This window comes from Hoplias malabaricus, chromosome 6, assembly GCF_029633855.1.
Source record: "Hoplias malabaricus isolate fHopMal1 chromosome 6, fHopMal1.hap1, whole genome shotgun sequence".
In the NCBI taxonomy this organism is placed as follows: Eukaryota; Metazoa; Chordata; class Actinopteri; order Characiformes; family Erythrinidae; genus Hoplias; species Hoplias malabaricus.
In genome coordinates, this window is record NC_089805.1 from 2,169,246 (window position 1) to 2,188,436 (window position 19,191).

Sequence of the window (19,191 nt, forward strand, 5' to 3'; positions counted from 1 at the left end):
ATGACCTCTACAGGAATCTCCTGTTGTGACGTGCTCGCGTCTGCTCACATGGAGGAAGTGCTGACTGTACAGGCTTCAAAATAGATTGTATACAACCGCATTACGAAATACAGCACAAGTGAAAGTAAAAGCTTTTCATTTTTAATTGCAGCTATGATTTCACAGATGTTTAGGGATTATTGATGTTTTGGCAGAGGTGTCACTGTCATCTTTGGATTATTTTGATGGGCAACAAAAAAAAGGTTACATAACACATACCTACCTTGTGCCCAGTGATTCTGGGTAAGTTCACTTGATTTGATGCCGCCCCTGATCAGAGCCTCAGAATGAGCACCAGGTTCAGAATGAGCGCAGGGTTTACTTGGTTAAGCCTCAGAATGAGTGCTGGTTTTTACTTGTATCTCTGCAGTCATTCAGTAGACCTACAGAGCATCTTCAATAATTAAGTGTCTATCTACATATATTTCATGACCAGAACATCTGTATCTGCAGTCATCCAGTGTAAATATACTCAAACATTTAATGATCAGAACATCTGTATATCGTCGCCGTCCAAATTAAAAAAACATGGATCATTTGAACCCAGCAGCTGCCCTTCACATTGTGTGACAACTTCATGATGAATGAACAAATAGAAGTGCTCCAAAATTACTTTCTACACTGACTTCCATTGAAAGTTAGGAAGGTTTTTTCCTTTTGCTGTAAAGTTACTAGTTTCTACAGTAATTAAGTGTAGCGTTGTGCTAACTTTAATGATAAGAACATCTGTATCCCCAGAGTCATTCAGTGTAGACTTGTTCAATCATTATTAATCATAACATTTGTATCTCTACATTCATTCAGTGCAGATCTACAGTAAACAACACCTCTGTACATTTACAGTAAAGCTGTATCTCTCCATCATCATATCACTTTCTCTCTTTCTTAATTTTTCTAATTTCAGGTCTCAGGCCCTGTGTTCATTTCTGTGCCAATGTCATCTATGAACCTGAAAAGCCAGATCTACTGGAGAGGAGTGAAACAATTGTTAAATGTTTAATGAACTTGTTGTTTATCCCACAGCCTCCAGTCATGCTGCGATTGATAGGAATGCTTCTAACAGTACCGATATTCCGTTTGTCACTTCCAGCTGTTCCGTCCACTACTGACCCACACACTCCATCAACAGATGTGAGTAGTAATCGTTTAACTAGAGGTCATTATTTTACAGCTCCACAGTTTGTAATTTCTGAAGAGTTTTATATGACTTTTGATTGACGTCCTACAACTGACTAGAACCTTTTTTTCAGAATCAATTGCCCACCATCACCCTTCAATGTGACAGAGGATGTACGTATACAGTACCAGATAAAGCAGTACCAAATTTGTGGGGAAAAGACTGAACAGGAGTGGTTAAACCAGGTAAGGACAATATTTGAGCTCTGCGCATTTTACAGCTTTTGAGTATCCATTCAGTGCTACAGAATGTGGTCCAGCACAGTTTGCTGATAATTAATGTTGTAATGATTGGCTTCCATATGTGTTTTGTTCTGAACATGTTTCACTGCTGCTGTGTAGGATGGAGTTCTGTTGGCAGACAGCAGTCCTTTTACACCAAATAGCAGCCTGCACCCTTTAATACTAATTTACAGCTTGAATGGCAAGCCCTGTACAAAGGTAAGGAATATTTCTGTGCTGCCTTCACTGTTAAATGTCTTTACAAGATTGTGTGTTAAGGATTGAGAAGTTGCTGATACACGTGTGGTCAACAATATGTACAGATAACTCTTTTTATTGATAACAGATCTGTTCAGCTGAGCACACGCTGCTGCCACATTCACAATATTGACAAAAGTGTTCACTCACCCGTCCAAATCATAGTATTCAAATGTTCCCTTCGCATAAAGCAGTAGCCAGAATAGGTAGCTCACTGTTTGTATGACTTTTATACCATAATAGTATTCAAGGAACATGTCAACCATAGATTGGTGTTGTTTATCCTTTAGGGGTTGGACCAGTATCAATATCTCACTAAGTTCGTTAAGGAGGGCTGGAAGAGAAATGCAACAGACCAGGGTCTATAGGGTTAAAAATGCAATGATGTATTCATTAACAGAATGCTGTGACCTTCTGCCACTGTGTGCATAAATGTCTGTGAATAACTGAGAAAAGGAGGAGTGAGTATAATGACTCTGACTCTATTCAGATTTCAAAAGTTACTTCACTGAATTAGTTCTTGGAAAGAAAACAAATAGTACACACAAGCAGCACGCAGCTCATCTTCTGTAATAAAATAATGAATTTAAGTGGCACTCAACTCATCAATTCTTCAGAATTATTCAACTCATCTTTCAACAATGTAGCTAACACTCTGTGGAAATGAGAGCCTTTTTGGGCTAAAGTCAATATTCTTTCTTTCCTTTTCCCTTGTTATGTGTGTAACAGGTCCGTAATTATCAGAAAAGGTGTTCAAATGTTCATTACCCGGGGAGATTAAAGTTAAAGATTACATTAATGACGTCTTCTGTCCACCTCCAGCTCCAGCTGCTGCTTACAGAGGTTAAGGTTCTGATCACATCCCCCGCCATCAACATCATCATCACTGTGAGCGTCCTCCTTGTGCTCTCCTCTGTTTAATATCAACAAACACAGCTAATATTAAGAAAATATTTAAATAGTTTTTCCTCAAAAGGAACATTTTTATTTTATTTTTTGTTCAAACCCCAAGTTAGAAACTGTTCTGATCAATAGGAATATAAACATTTTCATAACACATCACACCTGTGAGGTCCCTTATGCATGGAGCGTTATCGCCATCTTGTGGTAGTAAGGGCTATTTCATCCACAGCTGCAACAACATCAGGATCAAAATGTGTAAATAACTTATTGTTTGTTGCTTGTTTTTTACGTGTAATTGTATTCCTTTAAAATGCATTTCACGTGGCTTTATATGTAGCTTTTGAAGTTCTATCCCAATAAACACTCAGTTAAAGTTAATAACTGTACACATTAGCACCTGTTTCCACCTTGACACACAATATATTCATTCATTTATTCATTCATTGTCTGTAACCCTTTTCCAGTTCGGGGCCAGGGTGGGTCCGGAGATTACCCAGAATCACTGGGCACAAGACCGGAACACACCCTGGAGGGGCGCCAATCCTTCACAGGGTAAATATATTCATTTGAATGTTAAAATAAAAGTATTAATTTCCCTGTGGAGCAGCACGGTGGCAGTACATTTAGTGTCACATATTAGATATTTATTGTTGTAATGTAAATATAATGTAATGCACTGATTGAACTCTATATTACAACACAACTATGAAAGCAGGGGCCACGGCAAATCATTTGAACACAGCAGCTGTCTTTCACTTTCTGTGAAAATTACATGATGAATCATGGACCAATAGAAACGCTCCAAAATTACTCTGAACAACACCTTTTTACATTGAATTCCATTGAAAATTAAGGTTTTTCCTTCCACTATTAAGTTACTTTAGTTATTTTATAAATTCATGTTTTTTGGGGGACTCCTGTGTAAATATATCGATGAATATATAAGAGACACTGGTCGTCTGGTCTTCCATGTTAAATATCTTTCAGGTTAGGTCTAAAAAACTGCTGTGTCAAGGAGACACAAATGAACAAACTAACAGTTCTTGTTGTTGAATTGTTCTTAGTTGGTTGCTGTGGTATTTAAGGAGGTTGCTAGGGTGTAGTACTCAGTGGCGGGCGATACTCGAGGTTTCAGAGTCAGTATCGGTCGACCACAGACTGCTGTATTGACCGACAGTGACACTGTTAATATTTACTCGTATGAAACAGTTGGAGTCATGATGGACCTGATGAGTGTGACTGAAGAGGATGGGAAAGTTGTGAATTTGCTGGAGAACCTCCTGAAGGAACCAAGCACCGACACCCAACCTCTGAGTAAGTAGCCGAAATTATCAGCTTCATCAGCATCATGATAACACTCCATTTCTCAATAGAAATGATGATAAATAGCTGCTAATAAATAAGAAATAACATGCAGAAGATGAGCAGGTTCAATAAAGTGCTGCTTAAGTCCTTAGATTTATAAGAAATTTCAGGTCTGAGCTGGACTTCTCTGTGGTGGGAATGAATGTGACGATCGAAAATTGTTTGTTGTATTGGGTTGTGATATATCACCAGCCTGAACACTATCTGTTACCATGGCAACCGAGTGAACTGGGCTGGTATTGGTCCATTCCTGCAGCTTAATTCATTCATTCAGTGCCATCTTTTCACTTCTAATCACCACAGGATATAAACCATTTAATTCACACAAAACTACAACTTACTATTGAAAAAACAAATATAAAGATTAATCATCATTAGTATCTCATTATTTTGCTTCGCTATCCCTCACATAAACTCACTAAAGTCAGAGGTACAATGTGGAGACACAACAGTTTGATTAAAACAAACACTATGTGGCCAAAAGTCTGTAGACACCTCTCAGCCAACATTTCTTCTGGTGTGAAGAGTATTAATGAAGACGTTTACCTCCCCTGACCCTTTTGGGAAAGCTGTACACTAGATGTTGAAGAGTTCCTGTGAAGATTTGATGGCATTCACACACAATAAATTTTATTTTCAGGTCACAAACATTGCACCAACTGATCCTATAGATATTGAATGGAGCACCACCTCTCCAGTGAATCCTCCCCCAGCTACAGTCCAGTGCTGGGGGGCTTTAATACCCTTTTTGCTCTGATTTATCGTTTGCCTTGGTGACGTGCTCAATTCCTCAATTGAAAATGTGTCCACACACTTTTGGACGTGAAGTGTAGCTGAGCCTCTGCTGATTCTTTCAGAGCATGACTCAGGAATGGAGTCGGAGGCAAATACTGGCTCTGTTCATGGTGAATTCATCAGTGAGTGGTGGAAACAGTGTGAAAACATGAGGAATGAATAGGGATTGAAAAACTGACTGTGTTTATTGATGTTGAAGGAGAGGTCTTGACAAGAATGGACAAGGTAATGCTGAGGGTGAAGTGACTCAAGGATGAGGCGGTGAAGAAGAGAATTGATTGAAGCAAAAACAACTTGTGGGAGAGAAGGGGAAAGAGCAGGGAAACACTAGTACACTGTCCAGTGGTTGTTAGATGGTTGTTAGGGCATTGGTAGGTAGTTGCCATAGTGAATTGTGTTGTTGCTATGGGCAAAGAGGTCAAAGTGTTTAACCCCTCATCAGGAGATAATGAGTTGGGACCTGGAAAAATAACCCAGACAACAGTGGTGCATCTTCAATAATTAATAACACTTCTAGCAGAGAGAGCAGAGGAGTATGAGACAGAAAAGAGGGATGAGGGAAGTGAGAAAGGAACAACAGTAGAGGAGATTGAAACAGGAACAAAAGGAAAGGAGGGTGAGACAGGAGCAGAAGAAGAACAGGGTGAGACAGGCAACAAGAAAGAGGATGAGGAGACAGTAGCAAAGAAGATGAGAGTGAGATGGAAGCAGAAGAAGAGGGTGAGACAGGCAACAAGAAAGAGGAGGATGAGACAGGAGCAAAGGAAGATGAGAGTGAGATGGAAGCAGAAGAAGATGGTGAGACAGACAACAAGGAAGAGAAGGATGAGACAGGAGCAAAGGAAGAGGAGAATGAGAAAAGAAAAGATAGTGAGAAAGAACAGAGACAAGAATAAAGGCTGGGAGCAGTTAGAAAACAGCAGGGGGAGTGAGTGAGGACGGAGGGAACAAGAGAGGGAAGGAGGACAGAGTGAACCGAGGACAAAGTGGACAGCAGAGATATGGAGGACGGAGTGCACAGGAGAGATATGGAGGAATGAGTGCACACGAGACAGTGAGAGGACAGAATGTACAGCAGAGAGTCAGAGGATGGAGTGGACAGCAGAGATTTGGAGGACGTAGTGCACAGGAGACAGTGAGAGGACAGGGAAGATGGAGTGAGAAGGAGGCAGTGAGAGGACAGAGTGAACAGCAGAAAGGAGTATGGAGTGAGGAGGAGGTAGTGAGAGGACAGAGTGGACAGCAGAAAGGAGGACGGAGTGAGGAGGAGGAGGAGGCAGTGAGAGGACAGAGTAGACAGCAGAAAGAAGGACGTAGTGAGGAGGAGGAGGCAGTGGAAGAAGAGAAACACACAAGGACAAAAGAGAAAATTCAAACTTAAAAAAACAAACAAACACGCATATGTTAATAATGAAATGTAACTGTAGAGCTGTTATTAAACCTGTCCATTGCATCCTCCTGGTGGGCTGTGTTTAAAGTACTAACACACCTACAGCCCTCTTCTGGCACATCAAATGATCTAATTACATTTCTAATTAATAATGGTAGATAACCAGGTAATTAAATAGTGACAGAGGACTGGATTTAAAGGCTAATGAATGGTTTAAATGTGTTCAGTAATTGAGCAGTCTTTACTTGTCTAGGACAGCTTTACAGTGTACTCTGGAACATCCCTGTGAGGATTTGATGGCATCAGCCATGAGAATGTTAGTGAGGTCAGACACTGATGGATGTTTGGTTTTGAATCACAAACTCCACTGTAGTTCATCACAAAGGGATTGGGTGCAGTTTATGGAATATCCACTTGTAATCAGGGGGTCCTATGTTCTACTATGGGACGCTTCAAGGTGATGTTCATGATTCTAATAAAAAAAAACATTTAATACAATTCTGATGATGTTTCCTTACTCTTTGCTGCTCTGTAGTTTGTAAGTAAATTTCACTCGAATGTGGACATGAACAACACGTACTGTACGTAAGAAATACTTGTAAATGATATATTTTGTCACCTACAGGCCTAGTGTAATACATGTAAATAATAAAAAATATATTTTGGCTGTTCATCTTTCACGGTTTTCCTAGATTTTCCCTCAATATCGCGATGTAGCGGCCATAAGCCCTTTTGAAAAAAACAGACAAGTAGCGAATCTGCGAAAGATGAACCGCGAAGTAGCGAGGGATTACAGTAATCAGAAACACACAACTAAAGGTCAGACAGATCCACCTTTTGTCAAACTGAGATGTAAATACTCTTCTGATCCAAGAGACATTTATTTTTTTATTTATTACCTACCTAACAAAAAATGTGTAATTAAAAACTGAATAATAAATAATTAATCGCATATACTTTATATATATATATTCATTCATTCATTGTCTATAACCTCTTATCTAGTTCAGGGTCGCGGTGGGTCCGGAGCTTACCCTGAATCATTGGGGCGCAAGGCAGGAATACACCCTGAAGGGGGCACCAGTCTTTCACAGGGTAATACTATACATAGTCTGTGTCCAATTAAAAATATGTATCTCCTAAATTAGTAACTTTCCGGGAGATTGAAAAATTATTTTCAGTGGAAGTGAATGTATACAGATTTTATTCCAAGTTCATTTAGAGCATTTCTGTTAGTTCATACAGTGAGAAATTTTCACACATAGTGAAAGATAGCTGTTGGTGTGGTGTGTGCTCTCCCTGTGTCTGCAGGGGTTTCCTCCAAGTATTTTTTAAATTATTTTTTTTTTTTTTTTTTTGCCACAATCCTTAAACCCATGCTGGTAAGTAGACCATTCAAAAGTGAAGAGTTAAAACTGACTTTCATTTTGGTTGGTTACAATAATGAACAGTATAACACTCAAATAATCTTTAGTTCTCAGAGACTATGACAACATCAATAGTCCTTGAGAATATGATGCTGATTCAGCATTGATCTGTAGTTGAAATGTAACAAAAAATAAACACCACTAACAACAAGAAACAATATCTAACATTTATTTCAGAATTAATTTAATTTAGCATTCAGAATAGTAACAGCACAGAAATAAATATCAGATAATTCACATCTATGATGGAATGTCAGGGAATAATCTCAGTGCAGGCGTTGCTTTGTGTCAGTGCTGGTGTGGAGTTGGGGTTCACTTCCACAGAATTCCTCTTGTTCTCCAGGACCACACCATAGCTAAAACAACACAGAAAAAACACAGTGGTCTATGACAGGAGGAGTATTTAATGAAAATTCAGTGAGGCCCAGGTGCTAAAATATGCTCTCAGTCAGTGTCCTTAAAAAGCTCTTAAACCTGATTTCTAACTGACTTCAGGACGAATGTACATTACATACAATGTGCCCTACAGTACATTAGCTTACAAGCTAATTGGTTTGATCATTTTATGTGAACAATGATTCCTAGCTAGGAACTTTAGTTTGGCTCCTGAATTTAATATAGCTGATGATATTATGGTAATGTAACCCAGTGAGATCAATTAAAAAGGAGAAAGTCTACATTCATTCATATGTTTTGGGATTGTCCCAAATATTATAATTTCAGGAAATCAAAATTAGGTATGCGCTCTAAAACTACTGATCAATACAGATGATCGTTTAGATTCATCAGCCTCTCTTGCACTGTTTGGAGTGGTAACACAAAAACAAATGTAACACAGGCACACAAAAGGACAGATGTTTATTAAACTATGCTGAGAGATAGATGGTTGGATGGAAAGCTCACAGTCCTCTAATAGTAGCACAGTGGGATAGGAATATGTTTAAACTGGAAATACATGGTTAGAGGGTCTGCATAAAGATTTACATTAATGTGGCAGTCTTGTCACTAGGGAGCTGAGGAATGGAGAGAGGTATCTCACAGCTTGAATATTTATTTGTAGTAGTTATTACAGTCGTATTAACAAATGGACACTTTTTTCAATAAAAGAGAAAGAATGTGTGATGCTGTATTACTAAATGTTTAAAAACTGTATACATTTCTATTGTGGTTAATTTTAATATTAAAAATGCTGTATAGAGAAACAATTTTTTACAGTTGGGTAGCTGTGACTATAACGGTTACTGTCACCTTTAACTGGGTGCAATTATGTAAAAATAAGTAGCCCACCTTATTTCAGATCTTATTTTCTTCACACCAAGGCACCTTGCACTCTAATCAACGTCCTGGGGATGTTCTGTTGGTGTGTAAATAAATAACCTTATCATTCAATAGCTGACTTACAGCAATCCTTAAAACTCATGATTTGAAAAGAACTTTAAAACATTACAGTCACAGGACTCTGATCCTAATTAAGTGTGGCCTTAATATTTAGATTTTGGCCTGATTTTATTTTATTTTTTTATTTTCTCGCTTTGGTTATTTGGAGGTGTGTTCTCCCTGTGTCTGCGTGGGTTTTCTCCAGGTGCTCCGGTTTCCTCCCACAGTCCAAGGTATGTATGATAATGGATGATGAATGAATGGTTATTTGGAGGTAGGCACCGTGGTGCAGCAGGTAGTGTCGCAGTCACAGGTTGTGGGTTCCCTCCGGGTGACTGTCTGTGAGGAGTGTAATGTGCTCTCCCTGTGTCCGCGTGTGTTTCCTCCGGGTGCTCCGGTTTCCTCCCACGTGTTAGTAGGTGGATTGGCGACTCAAAAGTGTGTTGCCCTGTGAAGGACTGGTGCCCCCTCCAGGGTGTATTTCTGCCTTGCGCTCAATGATTCTCTGGACCCACCGCGACCCTGAACTGGATAAGGGTTACAGATAATGAATAATGAATGAATGGTTATTTGGAGGATAGACCCTGATTGGCCAAACATTGGCTTTGGTACATTAGAAGATTGACCCATACAGACCAAACGTTGGCTTTGATTAGCCAGAAAATTGAGCTATTTGTAGAATTATTAACAATCTGTCTTTCCAAATCTTAGCACCTGTGACAGATGGCATATGTTGCAGGCCATGACGATCCACTAGGCTGGTAAAAATTCATCCACTGTTATTAGACATCCAGATATGTCAGCTGGCTAAGCACCAAATTCTGCTTCATGTAACAGGTTTTGAATGTACCTGAGCTTTGATTTGCAATAGCAGTAACAAAGGATGATGAGTCCTGGAATCACAAGGAGGGACCACAGCAAATGAAGCTGACCTTGAAATACACATCATCACAAAATCCCATCAGAGTTTCAGCAATTTCCTTTCAATCCTCCAGTTTACACATTTTACACACATTAGTGAGAACACATGTAAACACAGTACACAAGTAAAGACTGATTGGATACTCACTGGATCTGATGTTTCCCAGAATAGTCTGATTAACAGCTAAAAAAACAAAACAAAAAAAGATACACATTTCATTGCACTCTATTAATACTGACATAGCACTAAAGTCTAAACTTCTCTGTGTTTCAGTTATTTATGTCAAATCTGTGGGTTTAAGCTCCAGTTGAAGAAATAACACAAGAACTACACTGATTTATTCACCATAGTTTGGGGGCGGTGTACTCGTGTTGTTAATGGCTAAAGAATAATATAGAAAATGTCAAAAACAAAAAACAACATAATAACTGGTGAACACTTGACTGTCTTTGAGTGCAGCTGCAGAACTGAATTACAGACTACAGTCTTTTTGGCTAAACTCATTTTTTCAGCATCTGCGATTAAAAACAAGTTCCCTGTTCTTACAAAACAGTATTTTAAAGAAATTAAACACAAGAAAATGCAGGTACATACCAAGATATACGATCTGGAACTGAAACTGGAAAAGAGAGAAATCAATAATTAATAACAATAAAGATACAGTTATAAGAACACACCACTGCTCATGATGTACTATAGAACAGAATGACTATGGTTTAAAAAGTGGTCCAAAGACAGATGATTTAATGTTGGAAATGAACGTACACCAGTGCCGTGGCAGGTCATCTTATACTCAAGTCCAGTGATGCAGTATTTGGTGGTCAGACTGTCTGGAGACACAGCAAGGACTAATGAGGGCAGGGTCTTATTTGGTGAAGAAGGGCCACTGTCAATCAAGAAGTGTCCATCCTAAACAGCATCAGAAAAGAGGAACATTAGTCCAGTTATTTAGTTAAAAGGAGTTAATTACAAACCGGATTCCAAAAAAGTTGGGACACTAAACAAATTGTGAATAAAAAAATGATATGGAGGTGCCAACATCTAATATTATATTTAGAATAGAACACAAATCACACATCAAAAGTTTAAACTGAGAGAATGTATCATTTTAAGGGAAAAATATGTTTCAAAATTTCATGGCGTCAACAAATCCCAGAAAAGTTGGGACAAGGCCATTTTTTACCACTGTGTGGCATCCCCCTTCTTACAACACTCAACAGACGTCTGGGGACAGAGGAGACCAGTTTCTCAAGTTTAGAAACAGGAATGCTCTCCCATTCATGTCTAATACAGGCCTCTAACTGTTCATTCGTCTTGGGCCTTCTTTGTCGCACCTTCCTCTTTATGATGTGCCAAATGTTCTCTACAGGTGAAAGACCCTGGACTGCAGGCTGCCATTTCAGTTCCCCGATCCTTCTCCTACGTAGCCATGATGTTGTGATGGCTGCAGAATGTGGTCTGGCATTATCTTGTTGAAAAATGCAGGGTCTTCCCTGAAAGAGATGACGTCTAGATGGGAGCATATGTTGTTCTAGAACCTGAACATAGTTCTCTGCATTAATGGTGCCTTTCCAGACATGCAAGCTGCCCATGCCACAAGCACTCATGCAACCCCATACCATCAGTGATGCAGGCTTCTGAACGGAGCGTTGATAACAACTTGGGTTATCCTTGTCCTCTCTGGTCCGGATGACATGGCGTCCCAGTGTTCCATAAAGAACTTCAAATCGTGACCCATCTGACCACAGATCAGTCTTCCATTTTGCCACACTCCATTTTAAAAGACCCCTGGCCCAGTGCAAACGTCTGAGCTTGTGGAGCTTGCTTAGAAATGGCTTCCTCTTTGCACTGTAGAGTTTCAGCTGGCGACGGCAGATGGCACGGTGGATTGTGTTTTCTGGAAGTATTCCTGAGCCCATCCTGTTATTTCCTTGACAGTGGCGTTCCTGTTTGAGGTGCAGTGACGTTTAAGGGCCCGGAGATCACGAGCATCCAGTAGAGTTTTACGGTCTTGACCCTTACGCACAGCAATTGTTCCAGATTCTCTGAATCTTTTGATGATGTTACGCACGGTTCATGATGATAACTTAAGAGTCTTTGCTATTTTACGCTGAGTAACACCATTCTGGTATCGCTGCACTATCTTTCTGTGCAACAATGGTGGAATTGGTGATCCTCTTACCATCTTGGCTTCAGAGAGACACTGACACTCTGAGAAGCTCTTTTTATACCCAATCATGCTGTCAACTGACCTAATTAGTGTTAATTGGTCTTCCAGCTGTTCGTTATGTGCTCAATTTCTTTTTTCCAGCCACTTATTGCTACTTGTCCCAACCTTTTTGGGATTTGTTGACACTGTGAAATTTTGAATCAACGTATTTTTCCTTTAAAATGTTACATTTACTCAGATTAAACTTTTGATCTGTCATCTATGTTCTATTACGAATAGAATATTGACATTTGCCATCTCCACATCATTGCATTCAGTTTTTCTTCACAATTTGTTTAGTGTCCCAACTTTTTTGGAATCCGGTTTGTAAATGAGTTCACTCTACCATCTTAAGAAAATAGTACACTATTTGTTAGAACATTGATAAAGGTACAGCCACATACTTTTTTTATTCATTGCCAAAATGCTGCACAGTGAGCCAAGAAATAGACCAAGTTCTCATGGGAGAAAGCAATCTTATCTTCACCAAAATCTAAAGCCTTCTCAGAGGAGTAGAGAATGACACACTACCCATTGCTCATATTAAATGTATTCATGTTGTGTTATATATCAGAGGTAGAGTAAATAGAGGTCTCACATTTGTAAACCACCTCTGTTCACAGTCTTTGTCCTTCTGGTATCTGAGTGGTTCGGCTGGAACTGGATAACTGCATCCATCAGAACAAATCTCCTCACAGTTCAAGGTAGGGGCCAGCGGTTCCTGAAATTTTGTTCAAAAACCCAGTTTGTCAATTTAAATATAAAAACAAAGATTTGATCGTCTGATTCATGAATGTGAATTATGAATTTCCACAAAATTTCTGCAGATAACAGATACATGTTTTTAACTGTATAATTAAAATCTTTGGACAACTTATAGGAGGCCTGCACATTTATTCATTAGAAAATGATTTAAAATTTCAATCGATTGTCAGTGATTAATTGTTTTTGATTGTCTATCCTCTAAATGAAAAAATTCAACTGCTTGGATGCAATACAAAAAGAAACAGTGGAGGGCACTCTGTGCCCACAGAAGAAAGACTAGAGGACGACCAACACAAACTGTGCAGCAACAGATGAGCCACTTCCTCAGGCTTACATCTACAAGAACTACAGGGAAGGTGTGTCTGTTTTAAAAAGCATCTGCACTGCTGTGTCAGATTTAGTGTTACCAAGCCAACAACAACAACACACACTAACACAGCACCACATCAGTGTCCTGACCGTTTAAGAACCGTGTGAAAGTGGGGCAAACAGAATTACACAACTACAGATGGACTACAGCCTGTAATTGTTGGTCTACATAGTGCACATATTTGGTAAAACACCACTCTCCTCACAGACAGTGACCTGAGTTGTGGTTTGAACAAGAACCTGTCACACTTTTTCCTTAAACAGACATATGCAAAATTCTTAGTTCTTCTGATCCAATTACATGTTTTATGTAAAAAAAAGCCCAACAGCGTATGTTCTACACCATGAAGCTACTGGAAAACTTAATGATCTGCACTCAGCAATCAGAAAGAAAGGAGTAACATTTGTTTGTTAAAAATCTGCTTACATTTTGTGGTGGAAAAGATGGTCCTGCAGGAAATGTTGTTGCTGCTGTTAGACAAGACAGGATCAGTGCAGCTCCGATGATAAAGATCCAAACTCCATTCATTTTCAACCTGTAAATAAAGACAAATCCTGAATGAACTTAGACATGTTACTGTCAGTGTTCCCCTCTGTGGTTTGGGTCAGATTAGTCTTAGCCACAGATGTTCTGCACAGCAGTTTGCAGTATCATACTTTCTGTGCAAAATAATCTGGCCCAGGTTTTGCCTTCCACCACATGTCACACGAAATGAGCAGAAAAAAAGTTCTCTTCTGCAGAGAATGGACTTCTGTCATTTTTACCTTGAATTAAATTTAGGATCATGTATTTATGTACATCTACTCGAGTAAAAAAACCTCAGTAACGATTAAACTTTAACAGTTCTTGACTACATTAATAGTACTTTTACTGAAGTAAGGGACTTCTGTACCTCTGTGCCACCATGTCATCCATAGAAATGAATGAAGCTATGCATAAATTGTCCAAATATCTGTGCTGTTCTATAGTCATTTGAAACAGGAAACACAGTGTAGAGCTCACTAAGAATCACTCATTCTCCTAAATAACTGTCCCAGAATGCCCTACAGTCTCAACAGAACAAAGTTAGAAAAACTAAAAGTATTTCACATATACTTTCCAACGTTTATGCAATGAGCTAAAAAACACAAAGTTGCTGTCCCCACACACACACACACACACACACACACAAATGGGATTTGAAGAAAGGCTATGGGCAATAATATCAAAAACTATGCCGTAGTTTCAAGTGTGTTACTGTTATTCTGATGTGTGTGTGTTTTCTGGGAACAATTTGGAAATTGCTCTATGTGCAAATCTGCCATGTGCCGCAAATGGAGGTTATATGATTCTTCTGTTTTGATTCTAATATTATTGCTATTTTTGTTATTTAATTTCTTATTTTCTTAAATATTGTGTGCACTACAGTAATGTACTAGTTGTTCAGCAGTCTAGATATTAAACAAACTGGAAAAGCTCCTACCTTTTTTACTTCCAGCAGAGTTTAGATGCAGAGTGATGAAGTGTTGCTTCAGAGAGTGTGAGGATGAAAGATGAACAAAGAGCCTCTCCACTCATATGAGGCCGGCCCTCTACCCCTTCATCCTTCACCCCCCTCACTGCCTTCAAGAAACTTCAGCAGCTAAATATGGCACTTCCTATGGTAAGTCTGCATCCAGCAGCTGGACTAAAACTTAAAGCTACAGTATAGCTACAGTCAATTGAAGAAAAAAACACTTCTGTTCAGTCAATGTGTTTAATCTTTCAGTTACAGGAAAAAATACACATAAATCCTGGCCACACACAACACATACAGATGGAACTAAAGGAGAGACCATGGGCAGTAGTATCAACAACTATGCATTAGTTTCAAGTGTGTTACTGTTATGTGGATTTGTGTGTTCAGGTGAAATTGCTCACTGTGCTAATCTGCCATGTGCAGCAATGTCCTCCTGAGTCCTCCTTTAATCAGCTGCTTATTTTCTTTTACTGTAAACATTAACATGAGTCAGGTGGGCTCTCTGTAAAAGGTGTCTTTTGTAAAGACATTAGAACACAATAAGATTAGTCTAATAGTGAAATTTCAACTAACCACTAAAATGTATCCGTTATGTCCCTTTTTTATTTTCCTAAAATTTTCATCATACAGTACATTTAAATACATGTGACATTTTTTTGTTGTTGAACTGGTAGTTAACTCTGTGTTTTATAGTGTGCACTTATCCAAGGTGTAAATATGTTACACATCTGTTGCATTGTTTACATTTATTTCCATTCTTTGGCCCCACTGCATTAGTGTTTCAACTGATGACATTCTGCACATTCCTCATGCTTCAAGCTGATTGGCTGAGGTGGAGGTAGGCTGGCCAATCAGGAGTTAATAATCTGAATAACAGGTTCCTCTGGGCTCTATTTAGGATTTAACTATGCTAAGCCATGACTCAGCAAAAGTGACGGAGCTGCTGTGTTCTGTGGCTTTCCAAAGCACATCTGGGAAAACCACCACAATGTCTGTTAGTCTAAACACACTTTTAGTTACAATATTCATATGGACAGTTATCAAGTGATTTTCAAAAAAAAAAAACCTTATCTTACCAATTGGGTGATCTCTTGAAAGTCTAAAAAATCATAAAAAATATCAAATGACAACATGGGGATTGGGATATAGAAACAGAAAAGCAGTTGAGTCTTGGCTTTTTAAAACTGCTCTGCAAATTTTGAGTTAGTGTTCACTACCGAGTTTGTTCTTAAGCATGTTTTAAGCTTAGGATTAGGGTAAGGGCAGTAGTCAAGGTTAAATTTGGGATCATTTTACACAAAATTAATGGACATCCCAACAATGTAAACTTGTTGTTTGTGTCTTTGTATGATGTTTAATTCATGGAATATCTAGATCTTAAGCTGTAAGAGAAGTGGTGTGTGTGGACATGTGCATTTAAATGTGTTCGTGTGTTTGAGAGAGAGAGAGAGTTGACATATTTTCAAATAGACAAGATTTGTTTGTGTTCACTTCATTATTATACATTCATTCGTTCATTGTAACTGCTAATCCAGTTAAGGGTCGCAGTGGTTTCTGAGCCTACCCAAAATCACAAGACTGTTTCTGTTGTTCTGATGTGTGTGTTCCTGGGGACATGTTAAAATTACTGAGTTTACTATTCTGCCAAATGAAGATTAGACTGATAAAATGTGTCCTCTGAAAGCATTTGCCCATTTGCTTCTATTGTAAGTGCATTTTTCTGTTTTCCGTTCAGAAATATTCTGTAATGATTGATTTTGTGAAGTGACCGTGCTACAGATGAATCAAATTATACTGAACTGATTTGAAAAATGCAGAAATACATCTTTACAGCACCTGCCTCTTATCTTCAATTACAAAAGGTGTTTAGAATGAGGGGGTGTTGTGGCAGCATTTTACACTCTCTACATGCCTCCAGCTGACAGGATGAGGATGGGTGGAGTTTCCTGACACTCAGCAGTTAGAATCTCCTCAACTGGCATCGGGCAGTGGAAACTTAGTGCTTAGTACATGTGTGGTTTGGATTACAGAAACAGGTCGTACAGAGAAAAGGGACTACAATTCTCTATAAAGCGAAGTGACTGAATGTGGTCTTGTGGTACAAATGTATTTGTACCTGAAATAGCTGAGGATTTGTTCACTAAGGTAATTTGTGTGTGTGTGTGTGTGTGTGTGTGTGTGTGTGTGTGTGTGTGTGTGTGTTTGTTTGTGTATGTATGTGTGCACCAGATTTTATATCTGTGGGGAACAAAACCTGATCCAACACTCAGACAGTGGAGACCCACAAACTGTTCCCTACCACATAAATCATTTCATTTTAAAGTAAAGACATGATTTAAGGTCATGGTACGGATAAGAGTTAGTGTTAAGTCGAGTAGTAAAAGTTAACATTAAGGTAGGTCTCTACAAATTGAATGGAACTTTCAAAAATGCAGACCTTTTTGTTTATGATTGTGTAAGTGTTAGATAAAAAAAAACTTAGAACTTAAAACTTTCTTAGAGATGCAGCTTCCATGTTAAAAAAGCATTTCATGGGCAGAGATAGAAGCCATTACAGGAGTTCTGTTGGCAGACAGCAGTCCTTTTACAACAAATAGCAGCCTGCACCCTTTAATACTAATTTACAGCTTGAATGGCAAGCCCTGTACAAAGGTAAGGAATATTTCTGTGCTTCCTTCACTGTTAACTGTCTTTACAAGATTGTGTGTTAAGGATTGAGAAGTTGCTGATACACGTGTGGTCAACAATATGTACAGACAACTCTTTTTATTGATAACAGATCTGTTCAGCTGAGCACACGCTGCTGCCACATTCACAATATTGACAAAAGTGTTCACTCACCCGTCCAAATCATAGTATTCAAATGTTCCCTTCGCATAAAGCAGTAGCCAGAATAGGTAGCTCACTGTTTGTATGACTTTTATACCATAATAGTATTCAAGGAACATGTCAACCATAGATTGGTGTTGTTTATCCTTTAGGGGTTGGACCAGTATCAATATCTCACTAAGTTCGTTAAGGAGGGCTGGAAGAGAAATGCAACAGACCAGGGTCTATAGGGTTAAAAATGCAATGATGTATTCATTAACAGAATGCTGTGACCTTCTGCCACTGTGTGCATAAATGTCTGTAAATAACTGAGAAAAGGAGGAGTGAGTATAATGACTCCGACTCTGTTCAGATTTCAAAAGTTACTTCACTGAATTAGTTCTTGGAAAGAAAACAAATAGTACACACAAGCAGCACGCAGCTCATCTTCTGTAATAAAATAATACATTTAAGTGGCATTCAACTCATCAATTCTTCAGAATTATTCAACTCATCTTTCAACAATGTAGCTAACACTCTGTGGAAATGAGAGCCTTTTTGGGCTAAAGTCAATATTCTTTCTTTCCTTTTCCCTTGTTATGTGTGTAACAGGTCCGTAATTATCAGAAAAGGTGTTCAAATGTTCATTACCCGGGGAGATTACATTAAAAATACCATCAAAATACCACAGCAGCCAACTAAGAACAACCCAACAACAAGAACTGTTCGTCAGTACGTTTCTCTCTCTCTTCCTGTGGTGAAATGTAAAGAATTACACGGTAATTTACTCACTCAGAGGGTGGTCTCTCAGGGGTCTGAGCTGGTCCACGAGGATGTTCAGTGCCTCAGTGACTGCTCTGATGTGGGCGCTGATGTTCACTGAATTATGTTAAACATATTAATGAATACATATTAATGCTGATAATAAACAGAATTCATACATTTTCATGAATGTTATTATAATGACGTCTTCTGTCCACCTCCAGCTCCAGCTGCTGCTTACAGAGGTTAAGGTTCTGATCACATCCCCCGCCATCAACATCATCATCACTGTGAGCGTCCTCCTTGTGCTCTCCTCTGTTTAATATCAACAAACACAGCTAATATTAAGAAAATATTTAAATAGTTTTTCCTCAAAAGGAACATTTTTACTTTATTTTTTGTTCAAACCCCAAGTTAGAAACTGTTCTGATCAATAGGAATATAAACATTTTCATAACACATCACACCTGTGAGGTCCCTTATGCATGGAGCGTTATCGCCATCTTGTGGTAGTAAGGGCTATTTCATCCACAGCTGCAACAACATCAGGATCAAAATGTGTAAATAACTTATTGTTTGTTGCTTGTTTTTTACGTGTAATTGTATTCCTTTAAAATGCATTTCTCGTGGCTTTATGTGTAGCTTTTGAAGTTCTATCCCAATAAACACTCAGTTAAAGTTAATAACTGTACACATTAGCACCTGTTTCCACCTTGACACACAATATATTCATTCATTTATTCATTCATTGTCTGTAACCCTTTTCCAGTTCGGGGCCAGGGTGGGTCCGGAGATTACCCAGAATCACTGGGCACAAGACCGGAACACACCCTGGAGGGGCGCCAATCCTTCACAGGGTAAATATATTCATTTGAATGTTAAAATAAAAGTATTAATTTCCCTGT

The 19,191-nt window shown here is 38.8% G+C and overlaps 1 protein-coding gene across 1 annotated transcript in view; it reads left to right on the forward strand.

The window, feature by feature from the left end:
* LOC136699389 (uncharacterized) overlaps positions 1–19,191 on the forward strand; it is a 26,331-nt gene continuing 7,140 nt past the window's right edge. The window contains exons 1-13 of the mRNA XM_066674086.1: positions 1–66; positions 1,130–1,170; positions 1,290–1,401; positions 1,558–1,656; positions 2,518–2,583; positions 3,063–3,150; positions 3,808–3,912; positions 12,707–12,787; positions 13,088–13,204; positions 14,699–14,860; positions 18,137–18,256; positions 18,511–18,576; positions 19,056–19,143. Coding sequence (XP_066530183.1) covers positions 1–66; positions 1,130–1,170; positions 1,290–1,401; positions 1,558–1,656; positions 2,518–2,583; positions 3,063–3,150; positions 3,808–3,912; positions 12,707–12,787; positions 13,088–13,128 — 699 coding nt within the window. The 3' untranslated portion in view covers positions 13,129–13,204; positions 14,699–14,860; positions 18,137–18,256; positions 18,511–18,576; positions 19,056–19,143. The remainder of the gene's footprint in view (positions 67–1,129; positions 1,171–1,289; positions 1,402–1,557; positions 1,657–2,517; positions 2,584–3,062; positions 3,151–3,807; positions 3,913–12,706; positions 12,788–13,087; positions 13,205–14,698; positions 14,861–18,136; positions 18,257–18,510; positions 18,577–19,055; positions 19,144–19,191) is intronic.